The sequence below is a fragment of the Takifugu rubripes genome, chromosome 10 (genome assembly GCF_901000725.2).
Source record: "Takifugu rubripes chromosome 10, fTakRub1.2, whole genome shotgun sequence".
Classification (NCBI taxonomy): Eukaryota; Metazoa; Chordata; class Actinopteri; order Tetraodontiformes; family Tetraodontidae; genus Takifugu; species Takifugu rubripes.
The window spans coordinates 675,926-701,972 of record NC_042294.1 but is presented as its reverse complement, the minus strand read 5'-3'; the positions used below and the strand labels follow the sequence as shown (position 1 = coordinate 701,972).

General features: G+C 43.3%; 1 protein-coding gene across 2 annotated transcripts; it reads right to left on the bottom strand.

Moving 5' to 3' along the window:
- Nucleotides 1-734: 734 nt before the first annotated feature.
- On the bottom strand, nt 735-24,862 carry mkxa (mohawk homeobox a). 2 transcript variants are annotated; one of them, XM_003977090.3, is made up of 7 exons: nt 24,126-24,856; nt 23,001-23,277; nt 21,086-21,245; nt 18,670-18,823; nt 15,542-15,889; nt 3,363-3,393; nt 735-3,016 (listed from the first exon to the last, which is right to left on the bottom strand). In XM_003977090.3, exons 2-7 carry the CDS (start codon nt 23,174-23,176, stop codon nt 2,809-2,811), a joined length of 1,077 nt encoding a protein of 358 aa, XP_003977139.1. In that variant the 5' UTR covers nt 23,177-23,277; nt 24,126-24,856; the 3' UTR covers nt 735-2,808. The 2 variants fall into 2 exon arrangements, with proteins under 2 accessions (XP_003977139.1, XP_029698549.1); XM_029842689.1 differs by lacking the exon at nt 23,001-23,277 and having other exon boundaries at nt 24,126-24,862.
- Between the last annotated feature and the right edge of the window lie 1,185 nt (nt 24,863-26,047).

Here is a 26,047-nt window from a genome sequence, read left to right as displayed (position 1 = left end):
CCAATTCGCCATCTACTAATGAGGGGTGCATTTGTTTTTAGGAGAGGCAATTATGATTGCAGCTCCGAGGGGAAAAGTTCTGAATTTTCACACGTTGAATTTATTACACGTTGAAATTATCGGATCCTATATGAGTAAACACTTAAATCTGTTTTTTTTTAAAGAACTTTCTGTACCACTCTAATCAATGTAAAATAACCACCCTTTCATACAAAAATTAAACGTTTCTGAGGGGTATTTGAGCAAACTCCAAATGCAAAGGTCCAACTTACTCTGTTGTTTTTGTCATGTATTTTTTACTTTCTAACCATTGTAACTTTGTGTTACTCTTCGAAACTTGGAACCCTTTATTGCTCTTCTCTTTTCTTGCTTTTCTATTCAGATTTCCCCTTATTTTTTTGGTAGAAACAGTTTGAAATTGGCCTTTTTGCCAGCTGTGATTCCTGGCAGGGAAGATTATTTTTGTAACTCAACGGGAGCTTCCTGGATATACAAAGAAATATGAAAACAGCCCTTGTAAAGAATTTAACAGCTTGGGTGTTTATCTGTGAGGAGCCAGTGTAAGAAAGCTAGAAATCGATATGTTTTCTTTAATCAGCCGAGGACAAGTCCAGTCCTACTCTGTTGTGCAGGCGCTGGCATTTACGGGCCGCACCGATATGGTGTTTACAGCTTGCAGTTAAAGTGAGCGTGTGAGCCGGGTTAAACCGGTGAAAGACATCATGCTTCTCATCTCATTTCATTCAGATTTATTCACTGCTTTGACCAAGGAGGCAGCCGTTTCTAGAATTTTTTTTTTTACATGAGAGCAACAAGGAGATATGCATTTGGTCATTGGATTGGAAATCCAGTCTCTATCAAAAACAACAAACAAATCTTATATAACTTAATAAAAAAACAAAACTATGGTTGCCTTTTTTTTTTTTTTACAAAGTCCATACGAATAATTTACTGGCTTTAATACATACCTTTTTAAAAAAAATTTAAATCAGCGTGATTGTTGCTTGCAGGCCCGTGATGTGAAGGACCTGTACAGTACTGAAGTGTCTGACTGGTGAAACCCCTTTGTGTGTATTATTACTGGGATGTTCCGTGGTGAAGAACAACAAAGGCTGTTCTGTTTTCTCTGAAGCTGCATTTCAATCCCAGCGAGCGCCTTATCGTGTGAGACGTGAGGCTCGTCCCCGGCCTGTGATTAGAGCCGGCTCGGCACCCCACCGCAGCCAGGATCAGGTGTATAAAAAACATATGTGGGCACTCGGAGCCCTCCCAGCATGAGCAAAGAGCGTGGGGGGACTGGCTACTGTGATTGAGCTCAAGCCCTTCATTTAGAAAGGCTTTGATTGCAATCCCAAAGTGCAGTTTTGCTTTTTTTTCTCATAATGTACACATTCATGATGCATAAAAACGGTCAAATAGTCACTTTGTGCAGCATTTCTCCCTCTCGAAGTCCTCGGTTTAGGTTGTCCAAACCACAAAAACTGCAAAATTCATCACATCGTGTACATCTTGACATATACACAATATCTTGAAGATACACACATAAAAAAAGCCAGCTGCTTTCACAAGTCCAACTGGATTTCCCATATTCGAACCTCCATGGAACAAAGTCGATAACATACATAAGGAATTTCCACTGGATGACAAGAAGAAAATTTTATAAAACCTAACGGCCGTAATAAGCAAAATAAGCCGCACACATACTGACAGAAAGAGATGCATGAACACTTGCCTGGCTGAACACGAGATAATACTGGAATGTGTTTTTTTTCTTTGATACAAATAAAAGGGGAGAGAGGGAGAGATTTTCACCTTGTAAACAGAAATTAGAATTTAAACAGCTGAGAGGGCCAAAGTTCAAATAGCACGTGCGGCCGTCGCTGGCCTTTCTTCTTTGTTCAGTTCTCGCTATCATGTTCACGGCACAAACACGTGAAAAGGCAACACAGTCGTCAGAAAACACCGATAACGCAGCATGAAAAACATCCCTTTTAGGTCACCGCATTCTTCTGCTGGAAGCACAGATATGGGTGGATGCAGAGATGTGTGCCACTGAGGGATCAACATTAAGGTCCAAGTTGTGCGGCGGCGAAGCCCAGATAAGAGACGTTAATGAAATCCAAGGCCGAGATGTGAGAGCTGGCTGCTTATCGATCCACTCACAAGAGGACAGCTTATCTGTAACATAATGTTGGCCTGTAAGCAACCAGAGGCTGGCTGAGACTAAACATGGTTCCGTTTTCAGTCAAAATGAAGACTCTAGAGGGAACAACAACGATGTCTTCCAGCAACTCCTGCGGGGGAAGGGGAGATGGTTGTTTCTCTTTATGTGTAGGTGCTCCTTCAGTCTCTAAGGCACAGGCACTTATAAGACACTTCATCAATCCTAAAATGAACACTCAATCGTGACTGATGGCGGCCACATATGGATCCCCTGTAGCATCTTTGCATTAACCACAGTCAACAAGCTATTTGTCGTAACAAAGGCACTTTGGCAAAAAGTACAGTTTTGTAGCATTAAAAAAAAAAAGAGGAGTCAGTCGTAAAAATAAGTTAATATTACAAAAGTGTCTTTTTTTCTTTAGGAAATACTGCAGTGAAACTGTTGTCAAACAGTCTTTGACCTAGCACAATAACTCATGGTCAAGGCCTCCAATCACCGAATAGCAGTGGATTTCTCTTTGTAACCTCCTCTTCCTTCTCCTCGCTCGAAACAACAGTCCTCTTTTTTCTCAGTGGTGTGTGTCTGGGGGCTTATCTGATTGTTTGCTGGTATGCATAGAGAGATTGGAGCCCTGACGTCAGGGCCTAATATTTCTGCATCAGAGGCACTTTAACAGTTTTGATCTCTGCTATATGGGAGGACTTCTGAATGATACAGCTGGTGGTTCCCGAGCTGCTGTCCTTGCTCTGCGCCAAGTTGGTCAGAGCCATGGCGGCGTTGATCTCCCGCCAGTACGTCTCATCTCTGCCCTTCATCTTCTCCTTCTGCACAACCCCAATGCCACCGCTGCCCCTGATGGAGATGAGCGTTCAGTGGGGAAGAGCAGAGAGGAGTTACTCAAGCCATCGACCTTACACTCTAAAACGTTATTACTGGATTAGTAAAAATTAAAGTCCATATCATGAATGAGTGGGATGGATATATTGTAAAATATATATAAATACTGACCATAACTAATAGATTATGAAAAAAAGCATGAATGGGGCTTTTATTATACATTATAGGATTATTATAATAATCATGTATGTAAGAAAATAGATTAACACATATTTCCTATGCAGTTATGGTTTGAAATAGTTTATGTAAGAGTTATAATGTTTGCACGGCGGGGAATAATCTATTAAAGGACATGACTCACTTGTATTGACCTGATCCCTGGTCTGTGGTTTCTGAAAATATAAAAAGAAGAAAACAAAAGTGTTAATTCTGCACATCACCGGAGACAATAAGGTATTATGGGGTGTAGCTGAACACGTGAAGGCTCGTATGCATCTAATGCAAAAACGTGTTGCTCTGTTTTCTCTCCTTGCCTGAGAAGTCATCGTACAAAACAAGGCGAGTAACGGGACAAAGTGAAAGATGTTTCTTATGACTCATGAACTCCATTCTATAATATTTTTTTGGGAAACAAAGGGGCCCCGGCCAGCGTAATTGGGTTGTCGGATGAGATCAGATTGAAAATAGCAGAGCGTAAAAAGATGTGAGCAGGGCCGAAAAGGCAGCAAAGTGAGAAAGGGATGGAAATCTGCTCTCTTCCACCCTAAAGAGAGCAACCTCTGCCACGTATGTAGAACATTAGTGAGGAATAGCGAAATCATTAAACAATGAAACTGAACTTCACTTCGGGGCAGCCAGTCTGTTTACTTCAGACCACTTGGGGAGAAAGACCATGTGCGCATGTGTGCCTATGCTTTAATTTGTGTGTTTGCGCCTGTCTCAGATGCAGCTGGAGGTAGTGCGAGTCTTGCCCAGCTGGAAATACGATGACATATGCTTTCGTGAAGCCTTGCTGTGCGTGTTTCCTGCAGCCACCGGGCACCTTCTTTAAGCCTCTTTAAACTGCCATAACAACATGAGCTCAAACCTTTATTTGTCTTCATTAGTAATGTCCTATTAATTCAGGTGACATTTCCAGAAAGTTCAGGGGGCAATGGGCTGTTAAAATCAAGTGCTTCCATTGATTACACCCATTTCAGCCTGTAAATGTCTTTATTTTGATTGATCCCTGCAGCGTTTGGAAATGTTGGAAACAAATCCCCGAGAACCAGAAGAGCTAATTGTAACATCTAAATGGTAAACTTAACTTTTAAGTCCATCTTCAATGCTGAAAATGCTCATAGAAGTTGCCAGAGGCTGGTTTCACTTTATCTGGATGTCATCTATTCTGGCTGTTTAACATTGCCTTTGTGAGACGCAGCAGTGGATTACAAAAACAGATGTTGACGGCATATTTCAGCCATGATATGCATCAAACTACATACAGCACACATAAGTGTTCCATTATGTTGGCAGTCGTGTTTATTACAATGGAATGACATGAATAAATGTGATTTCTGATGTTCAAATTCTCTCCTTAGTCATCACTTTTGTGTTGACAAACATGCTGTTTACAGGCTGTGATTCACCAGCTAAAGAAGGGGACTATTTTCTTACAGCAATGTTATTACTTTGGTTTGTTGGCCATAAAATATGTGTATTTTTAAAGTCTCATTTCTACCAACACAGTGGATCGGTAAGAACTACAGATGCATATTTGAGCTACTTTAAAGACTTTAAAATTTCATAAAAGGTATATTTGACCAAATTGGTCGTTATTTCAACACATTTTCTGCCTATTGTTAAAAAGCAAATGCAATCTAACCCAGAAAGTGCACAGTGTCCACAATTTTTATTTCTGTAAAGTGAAAAGGTTTTTTTTTTTTAGTTTAGATGCTGTTAACTATCACAACTCTGCCAGGGACAACCAGTTTCCTGCTCACCACACGGCCCATTTCCCAGCAAGGCCAGGACCATAACATCAGCAGTGGTTTTAACGAGTTCTTTGTTGCACTGCTGTCGCCGCACCACGGCAGCTGCCGAGCGTGCCCGAGTGCGCCCTGCACGTAATGAATGTCCACGCCCTGCTCCTTTGAAATATCAATCCCACAACTGTTGGATTAAGGTCTCATGAGGACAAAGGAGCTGGCTGTACAAACTATTATGATTCTGTTCTATACACACAAACGGAAACATTCATTTTGAATATACTGTACATTTACTATTAAATAATGACTTTTGTTATCAGAGCTACTAGCATCACTAGAACTATTATTATTAACTATGACTAGTTATTAAACAGAGATGGGGAAATCCAGTCAAGGGCTGGAGTCAAGCCAGGTTTAGTGTCCTGCCCGGCAGGAACTGCTTTCACCGAAGGAAGTGGAACCCCAGGTGGAGGTGTTGTCTACCTGTAGGACAGAAGACCCAGCTTGAGTCCAGGTCCAAGAGGACTGGAATTGCTAATCCCTGCCTCTAGGATAACAGGCCTTTTATCCTGATGTTCTCTACAGTTAACTGTTAGTGTTGTAATAGACATATTGTACAGAGTCGGACAGCATGTAGGTTTGTCTTCTTTTGACAGAAGACTGACCAGGAGCTCCAACATTCCTGCCTGGCCATGACCTTGTGCTGATCTGTTTAGCTCTCAGAGCTTGTCCCTTTCTCTACTGTTGATATTCTCCAGTCCATCATCATCTGTGGTCCCCAATTTTTTTTCCTGTTTTGCTTGCTCCAGGTACTGGAACCGGACCTTCGTCCTGGAGCTCAGCCAGGACAAATGCTATGTTCACATCAATGTTCTAATAGTTTACTCTGGGCAATGTCCTTTTCTGCTTTGTCAAAGCTGACACCGAAAAGCCTTGATATTATCTGCCTTCATTGCCAGTTTTTTGCTTGTATTTTTTGTTGCACTTTTCACTTGTGAAGACATCCTCTGCACTCCATCTACGTCTACTCGAGCGACCACTGCCAGAGCTTGAAAGCAAATTGGTCATGATTTAAAAATATGTGCTGTCCTGTGCAGCAGCACCGTAGTTAGGGGCCAATTATTTACTTTTCCTGTGTTATTTTAAGTAAATAAGTTCGATAGTTGCTGCTTGGTGTGGAGGTTGGACAGGGACAGCTGCAAAAAGACGAAACACGAAAGTAAGAAAAGCCGCTGAGTAAACGAGCAAACTGTGTTATATGAGGTGGACAAGGTGTTGGTGGGAACAGGCTTTTCTTGGGAACCTCGGGCCTGGAGATGTGGAAAGGCACCACTGCAGAAATACAAAAACTGGATTTCCAAAGCTGTGCCTAAAAAATCTAAAGTAAGATTTAAACAAAAAACAATGGCAGTGCCAGGACTCAATAAATCAGCTAAAATTCACCCAGGACCTTTTTTCTTCTTTTGCTCCAGTGCCTTTGCTTCTTTGCTACTGAACACAGTCTAATTTTCTGCTGCCTTTGGGCTTCTCTAATGGTGGGGTTTCACAGACTGCCAAGGGGGAAAGTTAAGAAGGCTGATGGTTTCTGGCGGCATGCTGCAGGTCCAAAAATACTCGCTCACTTAACATCCCGGCGGGGTGATGGAGTGAGGGAGAGCAGAGAGGGGGCAACCAATGATGCAGCAGCAGGGGAAAATGGGAGAACGCAGTTGAGCCAGGTGAAGGGGGCTGCACCTGTCGGGAACGAGCGGAGGGGTGAGGGCTATATCCTCATCATCAACATCTGGCGCTGTTGTTAGCAACATGCAACAATAAACAAGGTAGTGCCTGCTGCACCGAGCCACGGATGGCCCGAATTAGGCCAACAAATAAACACAAGTGCATTTCACTCACATTTACGATGATCCTGGGTTCTCGACCTATAGTTGGTGGTTTAACTCTAAGTGACTGAAGAACAGTCGATTTCAGGTTGTCAAAACCGGGTTAAAATAGCGTTTTTGGGTTTTCTTTGCATTTAAAGCCTAACAAATGTAAAAATACTTAACAGGTTCAAGGAAGGGTCATTTTCAGTGACAATGAAAGATTTGCAACTTCAAACATTGTCATTTCAGATGTTAATGAAACATTTACTGATACCTTCCACTGAGCCCTGTTACCTGTGATTTGCCCCCTCCGGATCGTCTGGTTGGTTTTCCAGCGCAAATGACACTTTTTCAACTCAACTTTACATCCATCTATGAAACTGCGATGATGTATGACATCCTGTCATACGTGAGCACGGGGAAAATAAACAGGCAGGCAAACAGACTCGCACACAACCTTAAGGCCTGCTTCAAGACCTCTGCACAAAAAAATCTGTTCCTAAGAAGAATGGAACAGATGACTGAAACTCTTCCTTGCAGTAGACGAGAAAATGCAGAACATAAAAATTACTGCAGGAATGCCATCTCTTTTACTGTTTTTGACATGATGTTATAAATGTCATGCAATGGTTTAAGTCATCTTTTAATAAACTTTTGCAAAAACTAAATTCCTTGAGTAGAAACTAAAAAAACTTGAGACAATCTGAGTTTTACCAAGAGGAAAACTGTTTATAAGCAACTGAGCTTCGCTCTGTTTCTGCGATGTTTTACTTCTTAATGTTCCACAAATGTCCAAACCACCCTTGCACAAAAGCTAAGTTCCACATCGCCTGGAAATGGCAAATAATTCCAGCTAATTTATAATGAAAAGCTTGTAATAATCTATTCACCCTGCACTTTAGCAACTAATGTGTGGTACACAAAAATAGTAGGTCACTGGCAGAAGGTGAAATGTGAATACTTTGGGTGGAATGTAGATTGTTCCACCGCTGGAGAAACGGTCTGGAAAACACACGCGTAAAAACCCAAACTGTGCTGCTTAAGGAAACAAGCTTAGCTGTTTTCCTCTGGAAGCACCTGATGAGAGCCAGAGCGCCGACTCTGCTGTGCCAAAAACAGACACGTCAGGTCTGCGATCGATGGCTTTTTAGGCCAGACGAGAGAACCAGTGGCTTACAATGACCTTGCCGTGTTTGACTTGTTGCCGAGCCTTCCTCTCATCTTTAAATGATGACTGACCTCTCGTTCCAGATTTATCTGTGCCTCGTTAGTGAAATCAGAGATTAGTCCGGAGCTGTGTGCTACACCATGCAAAGACCCCTCTCCACAATCACTCTTCTGGGTCTCCCTGGGTGGGGAAGAAACAAAAGCCAGCAAAAATCCAAAATTGTCATTTCTACTCAGTCAGCCAAACACATCATCTATTCGACTCGCTGGCATCGCTGCAGTCAGGCCCAGGTAACCTGGAGTCAAGGAACACTGTCTTTTTTCCGAGCGCAGAGAAATAATAACAGCATATCAGAGGGGAGCTGCTGCCAGGTTGTCGCTCTGTTTACAAGCAAATTTAGGGCTCGCCGTAAATGAGCTGAGATGAGATAGAGATGTAAATACGTCGTCACGGTGAGAATGTGCATCTGAAATCAGAAGCCTGGCTTTGGCGCCGTTACCTAAGCAAGTGGTGGAACTGTCACCCACAGGAGGATGTTGTTTTGTAGTTTGTAGAAGACACGCAGTAGGACATTAAAATAAAGAAAGAGGCAACCACAAGTAAACATTAGCCGGATTTTTAAGTGGCCAAAAATATCCTTATTTTGGGAGTGCAAATGCTTTCACTGCACTCACGGCATCATTATGTTGCAATTCCTCACAGCAGTGGTTTGCCTGTGTGTGTGTGTGTGTGTGTGCGCGCACGCATGTGTGTGTGTCACACCTCTGCTCTCTCATTAAATGTGTCTGTGCTGACCTCTGTCCCGTGAGAACATGCAGTGATGGCCTGTTGTTGCAGACAGGGCGCTGTGTTTTTTTTAAATAGACAAGAATTCCTATTTTATGCAGACCACGGCAGCACAGCTCGGTTTCTCAGACTCAACCGTGTCTGCCCCTAAAAGTCGAGCTGATGATTTAAAAATGATCAGGTTGGCGAGGGCCCATTATTCCGCCCTCTCCCAGCTCTATATTAAGGATGTGAATCATATAAACAGTGCCTGTCCTGATGTTTGTCTGTTATCACATGCTGGTCATTCCCAGTGGCCAAAAGCCACCAGATCGCAGCTTCCTGTCTCCACGCGGTTTAATCCACCTTCTCCCGAAGCTGCAAGTTTACAGCTTAAACCTCTCCTCCTCCCCACCTCCCAGTCATTCCCAGTCACAAGGCTGCTCCTGACAGCATTCTTCCTTGACTGCCAACAACAACACAAGGATACCTGGATTTCACCTAAATATATCAATTCTCTTCTACTTCATACTTCCACTCCACTTGATTTTACAGTCAAATACAATAATTCTAATACTCTTCTTGAATAAAACTGTTTCTTGGTATATTATTGGTAGTAAAAAGCATTATTTAATGCATTTGGCAGCCCACATATTATTAGCCCACGCATTAAAAGAAAGTCAATGGTTCAACTTGACCTGGGTTAGATAGCTGTCTAGATATATGCTGTTTGTAGAAATGATTGCTTTTACATATGTTGTAATAACACTGATGAAAGGGGACAGTCGCAGTTGTATATTGACAGTAGGCATCAGGAAATTCACTCATTTCAAAAAGAAGCTTGTAGATATGTCACTGATGATCTCCATGAGATATAAATAACTTGAGCTTTCATGCTGAATATATTATGTCCACATTAAGCACCAAAATAGCCGAACCACGTTCCATGCTAATGTACGCTTTGTTTTATCTCATTGTTCAGTTTGCAAATTTATGGTGTTGAAACATGAAATCTGAGAAGAAATAATAGCACCGTATTTTCACGACTATACGGCGCACCTAAAACACTGAGATTTTCTCAAAAATCGACGGTGTGCCTTATAATATGGTGCGCCTTGTGTGTAGACTGAGTTCCAAAATCTGCTGTGCGCCTTTGGTGGGTGCACTACGGTAAACGCTCCGCCAATAGATTAGCGGCACACCTACGCGTAAGGATCCCCTAAAATGGCGCCAGTCAAGCGAGACGCGTATGAATGAGGCTTACTTTAAACTGCAGGCGATCGAATATGCGGCTGAAAATGGCAATCGAGCAATCTTAGTGTTTTCGCTTTATGAGGAGGCGGCATCTCTCCATACGCGCAAGGACAACTGTTGCGCAGCGGCTGCCCACGGATTACCAGGAGAGGGTGGCCATCTTACGCACCTACTGCCGCGACAAGATAACCGTGCCCAGCCACATCACCAACATGGATGAGATCCCTCTGACTTTTAACATCCCTTTGACCCACAAAGTGGAGAAAAACGGACCGGCACGGTGGCGATACGCACAACGGGGCACAGGAAGTCGTCGTTCACCGTGGTCCTCGGCTGCCACGGAAACGGACAGGGCGCTGGATGACGGAAGGCGAACACTCCTTCACAAAGACTATGAGGCAGCGGCGGGCAAGTTATGCCACCATATGCGGGTGGATTGTAGACACATGGGCTATGATACCGTCTTCATGTATTGTAAGAGCTTTCACAAAATCAACGCTGAACCGGAACCGGTCGGTGAGTCTGATTCAGATGATTAAGAAGAGGAATTCGGGATGTTGGACATTGGAATAGTGCAGCTGTTTAATTCAGATACAGAAGATTAAAACTTTGATGGTTTTGTGGCGGAAGAATGAATATTTTGTTAATAACTGTGTCGAAACTCACTGTTTTACTTCCGTTGTTATTTTTTACTGTATGTTTCAGCATGCGCCTAATAATACGGTGCGCCTTATGTATGTTTTAAATACAGAAATAGCACCCATAACTGAGACTGCGCCTTTTAATACAGTGCGCCTTATGGTCGTGAAAATACGGTAACTCGTCTTTCCACACAATGACTCTGTTTCTGAAGATAATCCACAGACCTCCGCCGTGGCTGCTGTGGCTCTCTGGGCCGCCTCAAAAATTCGCTGTTGAAATTTTTATTTATTTATTTTTTCTTTGCCGCATGAACACTGACACGTGCAGAAACGGCTGGAGGCTGTTTATGACCCAGGTCCAATCCTCCAATGATGGGACTGAATAGGTGTGATTACCGCCAGCACATGTCCGCACCGGGGCAGAAACGCTGTGCGTGTGAACTACCCATGTTGTCCTTTGCCACAAAGACCGATTTCTGATTCTTCGTATTTGCTGCCGTAAGAATGGGTTGAGCATCAAAACTGAATGTTTAGGTCATTCTGTGATTCTCAAGTGGTATCTAAGTGGATGCTCCATTTTCCATATTCCAGCTCCAGTGCGCATGTAAACAGGTCCAGACTGCGTGTGCGTCCTGTCCCAGTGTTACAGGATCTGTTACTCATCCTCTTCAGCCCAGTTTGGTATTCTCATGTAATTCTGACTGCTAACGGTTGCTAATTAAGGGGAGACCTCGAACACTGTCCTCGCTCTGCTGGGTTTTCCCTCTCTGCTCCCTCTACATGAGGAAAGAGCATCTCAACCGTTCCGTTTCATTCAGTCGGCGCCACCATGCAGTCTCATGTCTCCCGATAGGCCGCTGGTGCAGAAGCTCCGCTTCAGATCTGAATCATCCCTTCAACAATCTGAACCCAGTCAGCCTTGGCTGCAGCTCCAGCTCTGGAACAACATCTCCTCTCTCTGCCCTTTTTTTCTCGCTTTCCTACGAGACTGCGGAAAGATCAACCCAGAGCCAGCTGATCCACATTTCTGGGTTCCTGCTATGGCAAAATCCTCATCCGTCATCTATTCAAGAGCAACTCCTCATCGTGGAGCACCGAGTGTCATTGTCTCTTCATTATCATCTCACTCTGTGGTTCACGGTGATTTACACTAAAGTCTGCGAACGTGGCTTCATAATTCAGATGGAACAGCTGCCTTCACTTCTCAACACAAGGATAGACAACATTGGATCAAAGTTGGCATCAGTGAGGTTCACTTTAGTTGAGGGTTTAAGTGTTACAAGTTACTTTTGCCTAAATTTGAGCCTAAATCCAGCTAGATATTGAGCTTTAAAGCTTCTGTTCTGATAATAAGAAGGGGAAAAAAAGTGGAGTGACGGATCAGCTCTACCTCCACCTCTGGAGTCGAAATCCAAACATTCCTTTTTCTAAACATCAGGGTTGCTTTTCTTCCATTCACCTTCATGATTCCAGAGCTCTTTAAGTGCCACTGAAGTCTCCAGGATTCAATAACTGTCTGGCACTTGCTGTGACCTCATTTGAAAAGGCTCTGAGGACCTCCGATTTCAAACGCTGCTGTTTTTATTGAACACGTTTCTAAGAAAGGTTTCTGCTGAGCAGCACCTGATTTTGAAATAAATCACTTTATATTTTCACTGGCTGACGCGAGAAGCAATAATTGTCAATAACAAATGTAAATGAATTAGAGCTGCATCCTAGCTAATTTAGCCATGATTCAAGTTCCCATCAGCTCTTGCCTATCCCCTTAACCCCCCCATCTAGCACCATCATCAGGTTAAATATTTAGTCTATCAAATCCAATTGCTTGTGAACAGATGCCTTAAAATCTAATTACTCTTATACCTTGGGTTCCATCTTAATTACCACGGTGCAGCTATTTTCCGGGATTTAGCCATTCACTACGGTGAGCTCACGAAGCCATTACGGAAGGGAAAATGCATCTCAACAGAAACTTGCCACTAAAAATAAGCCAGCATTGATTTCTAACTTATATTTGAGGTCATGAAAAAAAAAATTCATCTAGGCAGCATTAAACTGGGATCTGCTGAGGTTTCTTCTCCCTACAAGACAGATTTCCCTGTGATTGATTAGTTGGATGCCTGTCAGTTTTGAAACAAAATAATCGACACTTCTGTCTTAACATTATAACCTCGTCCATGCTATGTAAGCACTAAAAACATTTTCAGTATTATATAAGTATTTTTCCTCACCAAGCAAACTATTTTCACTGGTTTTATTATATGCTGGGCCAGTACAGCCTGCAGTAACAGGACCTAAGAAGAGCCAGACTTGTGTAAAATATTGCAGTGAGAACTCTCCGTGTATGTCGAGAAAAACTAAGCCCACAATGATCTATGTGATATCAGTCGGGACAAAATCTAGCAGAGTGCAAATAGGGAAACATGGAGCCAGATTCCTGCCACTTAATGTCCCATTAAAGGGCAATTTGGCATGAAACCCCTGGCATGTTTGATGGAATTCTGCCGCTCCTTGTGTTCAACAAAAATCTCCAAAGGCTTTAGACTGCAGGCATGTGCACATGTGGATGTGTGTATGTGTTCTTTCAGACCAGCAAGTGTAGTTTTCCACTGGGGTAAATCTGCACTCTCCATCTCATGCCACGTCTGACTGCCCTCTGTAGACACAGATAACACCGCGGGCTCAGCCGCAGCCAACTGGCCCATTAATAAACATCTAACCAATCAGAAGACGGTTACCAGGCACGCCACTTCCACTTTAGCCAATGAAAAGCACTTCAGAGGCAGGAATCCAGCAAAAGAATGTGCCGGGAGACAGTGTTCTGCACAGAACTTTTCCCCTCATATGGCCTAAAAGGTTGGACAGTTTTACCTAAATCAAGGGAAACATTCACGGAGCTGATTTAGTTCAGTCCTTATCCCTCCAATGTGAGATTTATGCGAGAGCTGCTTCCAGGGCAAACACTTTTCTTATAGGAGGATGAAAAAAAAAGAAAACCCACAGGAAATGATACAAGCTGAACTAATTTCTCTCTACCTCTGTAAAATCAGGTGCAGAATTAAAATTTAATTTTCTCGACTTTCCCGCGTTTATCTTGTTCAGCTGGGTGATCTGATAGGAGGGGCCTGGCAGGTGGGTTATTCCCTGAGTCAACAGCACCTCAAGAACTTTCCGTGGGCAGATTGAAAAGGTTCTCTTGCATGTAACAGAGTTACAATTCTGTAACCATGCCAGAGTCAGAGGAATCCAAGAGGTCGTCCACGCCAAGGAATTATATAAACCATGGTGATAAAATAGTTACTCTATTAAAAACAGCCGGCTAGCCAGGTGAAATAAGCCTTTTTGAGGGATTTCACTTATTCGAGTATTTGTCTTTCTCTCTCCGGAGCTTTGATGTAAGAAAACAAGCTTCAGGTCAGAGAATTCAAAGTTGTTTTGATTAGGATGACCATCACAGACCCGTTTTTTTTTTTTTTAGGAAACCCTCAAACGCAGATAATAGGAAACATATTTGTCTAGATGAGGAGCTTTGCGTCCATTCACAAATTCACCTTATTTTCTTTCTTTCTTTGTGTTTTTGCCACTTTTAAAAAAAGATAGAAAAGCTGTGTTTCTTTCTGTAGTTGACTTAGAATCGAATGTAAACCTACCAAAGAGGTTCAGATAATTTAAACATTTTTCTTAAAAAACCCTGAAATATGAATATCTGCCTGTCAGCTTCAACCTGTCAGTGGATTTTCTTGAGAGAAGAAAAAAACGCAGTGAGTTTGTGTTTAAATGTGACAACTGTCAAAAATATAGAGATGTGTAGAAACTGTTCTTAATGTAACTGTTAACACACCTGGTTCTTTTATAAACATGAAAGGAAAACGAACCATTGCTCATTATGGTTCCGGTTTAGTAGTTTAACATGCATAACATATTCTATATATTATACTTGAGTGAACATATGCTACTGTAGGTGTTCTATATTTATAAGATTTAATTCTTAGGTGTCAAGCCGCTTTCGCATCGAGACATTTGGGCAAAACGTTCCATAAAAAAAATTGTCCGCTTTATTTTTTCTTTAACTCTGATGTGTGTTTTTGATTTAGTTAAAAATGAATAACAGAGCAAAAGAAAGAAGGGAGCCCTCGGTGACCCCGAGCAGCGTGAATACAAGTGATTTATGATGTAAGAGATGAATCTTCATTGGTGGTATTCAGCCAGTGCCGAAATAGGAAGTGTGTGTTTTTACATATCACTCACACATACAGACAATCCGTCAGCCCTCTGGACATACAGACCGCCCTCCTTCCTCTTTTCTCTCAACAGGATCTGATGGATGCTTCAAAACAATAGTTGGACAGTGAGCATGTTCCACATGCTCCACATGTTCTACATGGAGCAGTTGTGTCTGGCCTAATAAAGCCGGGTCAGAGCAGCTTGTGGGTCATTCCTTCAGCCAGTCTTCAAGTGACTGTGTGCATATTTAAGCATATTTCAGCATTTTGAATAGAGAAAGTCTGGGCTATTATTCTGCTGACACTTTTGAAACTTTTGTTTTATGGTCACACCTTTATCTAAAAGTTACACAGCTGTGTCTGAAGAGCTTTTGGAGTTTTTTTCTTATAAGTAACGCCTGGTTCAAATTTCTGTGCACCCTGAGGGCTCGGTCTGACCTATGGGTCAAAATCAATACCAAAATTACATTAGGGCAGCAGTGTATGAAATAGAAAGAGTGAAAGAGAGAGTGACAGACAGGGAGAGAAAGAGCAGAGAAGATGATTAAATATAATGGACCATCTGCAGGAATTTAAACAAAGTGTGCAGATGGAGAGACTGAAAAAAACAGAACCAAAGAGTCTGGACGAGAAACCGTTTAAAAAAATGTGGCCCCTTACCAGCACGATAAACAAAGTTGGCCTCTGCCTCAGAGGAAGACGGCGAGAGCAGCTCGTCATCGTACTCGTTGGAGCTGAAGGAGCCCGAATGGTTCCTCTTGCGGGCCTCCATGACAGCGTTGGCCACCATGACGTGGCGCAGGGAGTCGTTCAGGTAGCGGTGCAAAAGGCTGCTCTTGTATTTGGGCGGAGACACGTAGTCCTCGCCCAGCGCCGTGGCCTCAGCGGCCGAGCGTAGACCCGCTTCCATGGCAACCATCGCAGAGCCCTCTTTCTTGATCACACTCTGGTACATGGGCTTGTTGAGCTCTCCTGAGCTGCTCTGAGCCATCTGAGGATTGTCTCCATCTACACGGCAAGAAAAAGACCCCAAAACATTAGGACGCAAGACAAAAAGAGACCGTCACGTGCTAATAAATATAAATCGTAGCTTTGAAAATGAGCAATGCCAATTGAGTGGTTGCTTTTGTTGCTTTTGTCAACATTTTTTACACAGTCACACCAATATCGGCTTTAATATCTTTTTTTTTTTTTTTAAATTCTGGTATAACGTACTTTTTTGTGTTATGATATAAAAGTGTGAAAAGACCCTATAATTTGAATTCAAATTGCTCAGTTTAGCTGGACACAATGACATACTTGTGCCGTTGTAATGGCGTTTGCACAATACTCAAATACAAAATTTCGAATGCTAATTTTGCTAATGTAGTCCGTGCCTTAATGGCACTTGCATATTTCCTTCAGCAAATTCTTTTCAGTTATTTGCATGCTCCTGGCCTGACTCAGAGTCTGGTTATTTGAGGTAATCCTGAATCACAGCAGTGCAGGGAGATTTTGACCTGGCGCTCCTGCCCTCCCATTGGCACCACCTCAAGAGCAGAAAGCCCAGTTGAGACTTAAGACGCATTACCAAACCATAACGGATGCTAGGCTATTTCCTTCCCATTAAGAGTGGCTGCCCCTTCGACTCGCCTGCAAAAATAAATAACTTCCCTGGTGCGCGGCGGCTGAAAAGAGTGACTTAAAGCGCAGGTTGCTACCTGATGAAAAGTGTGCAGCAGAAAGATAAAACACCGCACTGAAAAACCAGACATCCCCTGGCAGATCAGGCAAATCAAAAGTTCACTCTGCTTACAGTCCCTGCCAAGACTGTAATTTTGGAGGTTGGACGTTTGATTTAGTCTGGCCCAAATTAAAATTCAATCAGAAACACATGGATGAAGCGTATGTGTCTACTTCCCCTCTACGGTCAGAGTTTAGTGAGTGCACAAGCATCTCCTGCACAACCACACAGGCGATTCTAATTGCAGCCCTTTCGTTCTGGGTCTGTGTTGAAAACGACCACTGCTGACATCTAGCTCCTCCCCCACAGGTTGTTCGCCACTGAGGGGCTGCGTGATGTGATCATACCTTCACATTTAAGGTGTGACTAGTATTTTGTTTTCAAAACTGTACTCTAATTTTTCTTTTAATTAAATTCTCCTCACTGTGTTTTTGAGCTCTATTTGACTTTCTGTCCAAAGTCTCTTGTCTCTGCCCTTCTGTCCTCCTTTATATCCAAAATGGGACCAGATGTGTGATTTAGACTATCGGCCTGTTTCTGATTCTATTCGTCTGGTAGCAAATTCCTGTCTTGAATGTTTATTTTGACAGGTCATGCGCAGATGGATGCCTCGACCCTGCTGCCATCTGTGGCCACGAGGTCGCACAAATATATTGTAACATAAAGCTATATTGATTTTTTTTGCTGAAGCGGGAGCAGAGTGTCAGCAAGTTCAGATGTCAGAAATAACCTCTGAAACAAAAGTGCAGGCTTAAAAATATAATGGAGGGCCTTTTAGCACGTGGGTCAGATGTGGAAGCAGGCTGCGGGTAGCTTCGCAACCATAATGTGTGAGGGGGAAGAGTCAGGAAGATACACAAAGCCTCCGGCAGTACAGTGGCCTGTGGAGGACACAATGCAAACACCATACATACATTCCTCTTTCAGCCACACGCACACTTAATTAGAGGCCGCTGACACCACAGCACTCATCCTACCTTTCACTGCACCAGTTTGTATGTTTTGGGTCTAGTTTTTAGTCTTGTGTCCATGCTTTTAGCACTGTGGGTGAGGGGTAAAAAGGCAGTTGCTGTAAATATGCAGCAGAGAAAGAGCTGCTGGGCACCAAATGCAGGCTGAGACAGAGGGTAGCTCTGTGAAGTGCCTTAATGACAGCGTGTCATTGCCCTCCATCCACAGTGTCTCCTTCCTGGATCACACACTCACCATTTCTATACATCCAGAACATGGCTCTGCATAGCATCAGCCTGCATTATGCCTGCCACAGAGAGAGAGGCCTCCAGACTCGCCTCATGTCATAATGCCAGATTAGCATTTCAGAGCCACAAGAAGGATGATGTAAGGAGATTTTCCCCAGTCAGTGTGTACAAAGATCAGCAGGGTCACACGGGAATGTTTAACCAGTTTCACACCGAGCGTTTTGATGTGATATCTTTGAAGTGATTATCTGTCGGAGTGATGGATAGAGCTGCGCCCGTGCATATGGAAACATTTTCCACCTAAAACACATCAATATGTCTCTTTTAAATGGGCCCACGTGTAACGTTCACACTCTTTTTATTTCTTTTTTCAGCCTAAATATCCACTGAAACTTTGCAATCAGCTTATAAAAACATACTGGCAAAATAAGAAAAGCGCCAAAGAATGACAATAAACATTTTGTTTTGGCCAAAATGTTTATTGTCATTAAAAGCAGTTAGAAGGATATTACCTGAAATGTGTAAGCAGTTATTTCCTGCCAGATTTAAAAGAACCCAAGCCTCAGCATGCTGTACTTTTATTACACTTCAGATCTGAAAATAGTTTCTGCAGGACCTTTGACCGTGCAATTCCCTTGATGAGTATCCTTATTAAACTCTTCTTGGCCCGACCGCTTCTTTCAAACTGTATGTTTCCATCATTTAATGCTGTAATGCAACCTTTTTAGGTTAGAGGTTTAATAGTCTGTGGAGGTCTGGGGTCAGTTTCAGTAATCCAGCTGTGATCTTGGCAGTTTTTGAGTCCACTGTGCATAGTCCTCTCAGAAACCTGAATAGGGAGAACCGCGCCATGGCTCGAGCCTCACCTTCTGAGCAGCTGTCGTCGCTGCTGATGCTCAGCCTTTCTGCATTGCCCTGGACATATTTGTTGTATAGTTTGATCCTCAGAGCCCAGCTCAGGTCCGGCTGCCTCACCGTATTCTTCAGCCGCCTCCTCGCGTTCGCAAACCAGTTCGAAACCTGGACGGAGAAGGGAAGCGGAGGAATGAAGCAGCAAATAAAGTCATTCTCACCTCAAACTCTAAGCTGAGAGCTGAAGATGAATTCGGAGTCAGGTTGCAGAGCAGCTCCCTGAAACCAGGCATTAAGAAGCATCCCAGACACTCCAGAGAGACATCCCAGCATGCATCTTGTCTGTGTCAACATGAAAACCATTCGATGCCAGCGCAGCCAGCGAAGTTAATGTTTCATTAAGTAATGTTCCGACCGAGATGAACGCCCCTGCGCACCCTGCCTCCAATAATATACTTTTTCCAAAGTGCTCTTCAAGATGCAATAAAAGAAGACACTTGAGGCAGTGTTCTACCTTTCACAGAGAAGGGAGACTATTAGATGTTATACTAGAATAACTTTTCATGCTCAATAGACTTCAAGCAGCTTGAGGAGACACTGAAGCAGGGGCCTTATGCTAGACTACTTACTTTTTCTGACCCCTTCTCTCAGGATCATGTTTCTCATTAATAAAGTCCATCCCACACTCTTTTGTCTCTGGCAAAGGCGAGGCGTGGGACGGAAGTAACCAGGGTGGGGGACGAGACGAAAAATGGCACGTCTGCTCAGACAGCCCGATCGGAGCCACGATCCATCTGAGCGGGGTGCAGAGGAAACACCAGGCAGGTGACAGAAGAGACGGCGATGGCGTTCTGACAGAACGAGTGCGGAAAAAGTGTGTGTTTTATTGCGATATGGAGGCTGCAGATGTGAAAACACCTGCTGACAGGTGGGTTTCCCTTCATATATTCTGGACTCTCACCGGCAGTTTGGACTATACATCATCTGGTGTCTGTGGTTTTCAAGTTAAGATCAGAGAGAAACTGCATCTAACTGTTCTTTATCAAATGGCTGAAGAATTTTAAATAAAAACAATTTATTCCTTAAGTTAATACGTAAATACATATAAAATTTCATGAAAATCCATCGCGTCTGAGTCACTTCCAAGACTGATAAAAGATCCAGATCCAAAAGTTAATGAACTCATTCTTCATTCTTAAGCCACATGGCAAATTTCATCTAAATCAGAATCAGTTATGTTGATGACAAACACACAGACAGGTGAGCACAAAACCTCACACATGTGCTAATAATAAAAATCAGCCCTTTTTTCCCCTTCATTTGTTTTTTGAGCAGCATTAAAAAACTAAAAGAAACAGAAACACACAGATAACAGAAGTTTTACTGACATAAAGGTTTACACGATCAAACAACTGTAAAATTAGGATTAAAGTTAAAGCTTCATCCCATTTCACTTGGAACTAAAATAAATTCATGAACTTTATGGAATGTGCTTCTTTTTGGAAATTGTGTTTGCTTGTCATTGCCCTTGTTCACCATTCAAGAATTCACCTGACCTCTGAAGCTGCTGCTGGTATAAGTGTTAGTTTTAGTGTGTGTGCGCATGCGTGCACTCATTCCTCCACACTGCCCACCCTCACCAAAACAAACACCTCCATCAGGCTCCCAAAATGAAAACCAGATTAAACATTGTAGCCGGCGGCCCAACAAAGCCACCGCAGACTTTGTGAGGCTGTATCAATGACTTTGTCAGCCAGATGATACTGTACATACACAGCTGCCAGTGCCAGACACACAACACGCTCTAAATCTACTACTGTGTTTCCCACTCAGAGGTCAGTCTGTCAGCGTGCCCACTGTGTCCTTGGATTATCAGCAGAGCATGGACGAGGACCTCTGTGCATATAGCTAGGATATAGAACAGTGGTTCCCAACGTGTGGGCAGGCTCTGTGAATGGCTTAGATTATAAACAGGAGATTGAAAAAGCAAAACAAAAAATAGGGAAGAAAATTCCTGCTCTGCAGAGTGTGGTTTCTTTTTCTGGGTTTTCTATTTTCGTGTAAAACTCTGAACAGATTTTCAGTTCATGTATGTATCATTTTTGGGGGGAGAATATAGACAAAAAAAGCACACTTTTAAAATGTTATAAGTTAAAAGCGGACATGCTGAGTGCAGCATTAAAGAGAGATTTAAAATAATGGTAACCAGCGCTGCGCAAAAGCTTTAAAATAAACAGCTGAGGATATAAAAACATGTCAGTCAGTCTCTTGATTCAAACGCACATTGAAATTGAACTTTTCAAACCTAATGAGATGACTGCAACGACAATGGGGAAATTTCGCTTTCTCCTTCAGTGCATGCCGGCGTTGCGCAGCGTATTTTCAGACTTTTCTACCTTTGATTTGATTGCTGCCGCATATTGCACTGACCTGGACCAGCGTCATTTGAGAGCCAAGAGCGAGCAGAATTTTCTCCGTTTTGGTGGGGTAGGGGTTGTCTCGGTGCTTATAGAGCCACTGCTTCAGCGGCCGCGCCATGTCCTGCAGAGCCTGACGCTTGTGTCTCACTTTCCCCCCGCTGGGACGACCCCTATCGAGAGGAAAAACATCATCAGAAAAACTACTCAGCGAGGAAACAAAGGGACAACTTTTACTTTTATGCATAGGCTGTTTCAATTTTTCCCTGCGGCAACCGAATCTGCAGCCCACGCGTGCAAATGACATCATTATTTTTGGCTGGCGTGGCGACGAGTTTGATTGGAAAATCAACACATTGAATTAGATTTTAGTCATAAAAGTGAACCAGAATTTTGTTGTTTGTGGACGTCAACCAGTTTAGCGCAGCTGCAGGGTTCCATGTGTTGCCTGTTGGTAGTGAGACATGAAGAGAACACTTTCTACAGCGTGCCATTTTCTCACTCTGCACGCTGCAATTAAACGCCGTGAGGCAAGATGGAGAGACGGAGAGAGACAGTGAGAGAGTGCCAAGACACTGCAACAAGGCAAACAAACACTTTTTGCTCGGGAAAACCCTTGTGCCAGATTAACATTTCACAGCTCGGAGAAGTAGAGCAAGAACAATGAGTTACAGTCACAGCCAAGCCACCGCACAAGGGACTGGCACAAACCTAAAACTATGGTTTTGCTTTACAGCGAAGGACTATGATATAACTATAAAAACATCACACTCTGGGTGGGGATTTAAATTACATCCAAAGTTCCAAATCAGCAAGATTGTTAAAGAAAATGGCTCTATGTTGAGAATAAAATAGCAAAAACATTCTCAAAATCGTTTTAAAGTCGTCACCAAGTTCTTAAGGTTGCTTCCCGTGCACGGTGCAGCGCTCAGCCTCACCTTAGCTGCAGGTTTCATGAACCTGTAGATGTCACTATGGTGCTGCAACTCTGCTCCTTCTCTTTATCTCGAGAAAAAGGGCCCGCTGACGGCAGATGTAACATATTTTAGTCTGACCTCAAGTCTGCCTGAGGTTCATGTTCTACAAATATTTTCCTTGTAATGTAGATCAGCACGAACATCCGAAAAAGACATTTTACTCGGTGCTCGGAACTCTGCTTTTAAACACCTCCGAGTTTAATAATCTAATGTTCTTCATTAGTGCTAATGCTTCCCCTGATGTGACGCCTTATAATCCATCGACTCATAATATTTTTTTTCAAGGTTGCTTCTGTTTTAAAGGCCGTTGGCCGCCCTCATATGCAGTCAATAAATAGGAAAGCTGATATAGGAAAAAAAAAAACTAATTACAGCAGCTTTTCTTACACCTGATCCTTGTCGCAAAAACGGGGGGATGGTGTCTATATAGTACCAAGTAGATTTAATATATGGATTAAAAAGTGTTTTCCTGAGTGACTGGACCACACACTGAGTTGAAGGGCACATTTATTTATTGGAAGCAGATGGAGACCTCTGCGAGACACCTACTAAACACCCTGACCCACTTATTATTTCAGAATTCGCCGTTAACGTCAACACCTAAATGGTGAAGAAGGGGGAAAAGACCAAATGATCAAATATCAGATCGCAGCTAAAGCCACAGGAGCCACATCCAAAAGTACGAGCAGAGTGCGGACTTGTCAAGGGTGAATTCAAGAAACATACTTTTCTGTGCGTAATTTACGCACAGCAGCACGGTCTGCTTGATGCATCGGAATAATGACTGGTTGTGTGGGATGCTGATGCGCTCATTGGCATCATCATTCATCCTTTATTAATGATGCGCGCAGATTCTGGACTTTAACACAGAAGCCCTGCTGAGCGAACCTCCGAAACTAAACCAATAATCGAGTTACTTCTGCACAATAATTAATGGGAAGCTGCACGTACCCACTCCTCCTGTGTCTCATAGCCTGGTTCTCTCTGATGGTCTGTTTGCCGGAGAGCAGGTCCGGATGTTGTCCGTCGATGACATCCAAATAATTTCTGCTGCTCATCTCCACCTCATTCGCCTTCTCCTCGAATAAGACCTGGCCGCTCAGCTCGTTAAACACAATGGTGTTCATTGTTGAGCGGATATAGTCCTTCGACTTTAATTCTCTGTGGTGCAAAAGTCACAAAAACACTAACGGCTCCTTGGATTCGTCACAATGTTCAGGTCTGTCTCCTGTGGAGCAAATGTGGATGTTTAAAAAATAACGAAAAAAAGAAGAATCAGGATAAATGTAGACAGCCGCGGTTTTGTTAGGAACTAACTTTTAATCCAAAAAAGCCAGAAACAGGAGCGTTAATAAAGCACTGGAGTTTCCCAGTGCAGAAAGAAACAAGGCTGACAAAAGCCGCACTTGTTGACTGAGTTACGATTTAACACCTTCACTGTGGAGCGTGTGGAGAGTTTATCCCTCCACCCACACAAATGCTCCGCATTAAACAACGTGCAGACTCTCGACCTTAAACGGACCGTGCGTAACGTGCGCCACTGTGATGCGTCATTACACCATAAGGTCTCTTTATGTAAACATCAGCATCATATAAAAGGAGCTGCAGAATGTATCAACCCTGGGAAACTTGCTTCCCCCTTTTTACCATTTCACGGAAAAAACAGCCAAACGAACGTGAGAATTATTGTATCTAATCACGTATCCATTATTTTATCTAAAGAATATGACAACAGGGTCCGGGCACCGGTGTCTGGACAGAAGAGAAAATCAGTTTTGTGACTCTAGCCCTTCACTCTTTCTAAATGCCGCTCATCTTAACCTTCAATTTTTTTGTGCAGGTTGGAAAGGCGCCCCGTTGTGCCCTTCGGCGCAGCGGCAAACAGTGCGTGTGTCGACGCGCGCTAACACAAACACCAGAATGAACCTGTAAGTTGGCGGTGAGTACAGAATCCTGTCCGGAAAACAGCAAACAGCAAACAAATGAACGCGCGTCAGTTAGAAAAGTGGACCATTCAAAGTGAAACACGTTCCGGTACCGAACTCTCCGCAGAGTCAGGGTTTCTCGCTCAGTTACCTGTGTCCGGCTCCTCTTGCGTCTCTCAGCTCACTGTAACAACAATTCCGTGTACTGCCGCCCATTCCCTGCGAGCATGTTCTGGAGCGGAGTTCCTGAGCTCATGTCGCACGCACGGCCGTCTCCCGGTCTTTATTCATCGGCCTGCTCGGCGCTGCCCGGGACTCTGAATACTTCACCCTGATCATGTTTCCTCGTACACGGCCTGAGCCTGCGAACATACTGTAAATGATTTACGCCAGTTCTGGGGCCGAGGCCAGCGCCAGAGAGAGGGAGGCGAGACAGACGCTGCGAAAAAGAAGCTGTCAAAATCAGAGGGTGCAGAGCAGCCTCATTGTGACTGAGCTGAAAACGTTTAATTAATTTAAAAAATATATATTCCAGATACTGTAGTATTGTTTAAACTGCGTGTTCGCGGAGTTTACCAACGAAATTAGAATAGCAATTCTAAAACCGTCTGTCCCACCCAGTCTAGTTACTGTCTAAGACTCAGTATGATTATAATTCTCTCTGTCCCACTACAGCCCGTCCATTTAGCCTCTCTGTCCCACTATAACGAGTCAATTTATCCTCTATGTCCCACTATAACTGGTGCAATTTATCCTCCCCATCCCATTAAAACGAGTATCATTCATCCTCTGTCCAAGAATAATGAGTCGAATTATCATCTGCAATTATAACAGTGTGGCAGACACATAGGGGTGTATCTCACACCCAGGTGATGCATGGGGTGATGGGCGTGGTTAGCCCTTGATTAGATGCACTGTTCGAAGTGCCATTCGATATTGTCTGGTGGATGCGGAATAAAGATGTTAAAACCGTCTGCTCAGTCTGAGTCTTTCCTCGTCCTGCCACAACAGTACCATCGTCTCCCACTATAACCAGTCCATTTATCCCTTCTGTCCCATTTAAATCAGTCCATCTATCTCTATTCCATGCTAACCAGTCTGTCTACCCTCTCTGTCCCAGTTCAACCAGTCCATCTGTCTCTCTGTCCCATTATGGCCTGTCTGTCTACCCTCTGTTTCATTATAACTAGTCCATCTATCCTCTCAATCCAAATATCAATCAATCAATCTCTATTTATATAGCATCTGTTACAATCAAAATTGTTTCTAGGCGCTTTACAGAATCCCAGGGCCTGACCCCCAACAAGCAACAGTGGCAAGGAAAAACTCCCCTTTAACAGGAAGAAACCTTGAGCAGGACCAGGCTCGTGTAGGGGGACCCTCCTGCTGATGGCCGGCTGGGTAGAGAGAGGAGAAGGGGGAGGACAGGTAGAGGAGGGAATAGGCAGAGATCATAGAGATACATTAATAGCACAAGCTGCTGGTATAAGAGTAGAGTGGGTCAGCAGGGTCGGAGGTCAGCAGGCCAGCATACAGCTATAAAGGTGGCGAGACCTGTTGATGGATGGGGGGGGAAGCAGAGAAACAGCTCAGTATGACCACCACACGTTCATCCATGTTGCCTCTGAATGGAGCCATTAACCACATAATTAACCCCCCAACACATACACACACAGTCTGCTGCTGAACACTTGGGAGTCTGCTGTCACCGCTGGTACACCCTAGAGGTGTCCCATCATCATGAGTCCGAGAGTCGTAGCTGCTCAGCTGTGCACTCCTCCGAGAAGAGGGGGTGAGAGAATAAAGGATAAGGATAAAAAACTTTATTGGTCCCACATTGGGGAAATTACACGTTACAGCGGTAGCCCGTGGTGTACAATACAGAAAAGTACTAAAAGAAAAAAAGATAAAAAGACTCTTATATTATGTACATTACTATGTACATTATACAGTATATACAGAAGTTAAAAATTATGTACAGAGAAGCGCACCATTACTGTTTATTTGTGCTTATTTGCATTTACCAAGGGACATTTAATCTGGCTAACAACTTGTGCAAACATGCCGTGAATG

Bases quoted from the DNA above. Each gene is read 5' to 3' on its own strand.
- mkxa (XM_003977090.3), bottom strand. From the start codon at position 23,176: ATGAACACCATTGTGTTTAACGAGCTGAGCGGCCAGGTCTTATTCGAG. The intron at 15,890-18,669 runs GTGAGGCTCGAG...CTTGCCGTGTAG, and splicing joins CGACGACAGCTGCTCAGAAG to ATGGAGACAATCCTCAGATG. The intron at 3,394-15,541 runs GTAAGGGGCCAC...TTATATTTTCAG, and splicing joins CAACTTTGTTTATCGTGCTG to AAACCACAGACCAGGGATCA.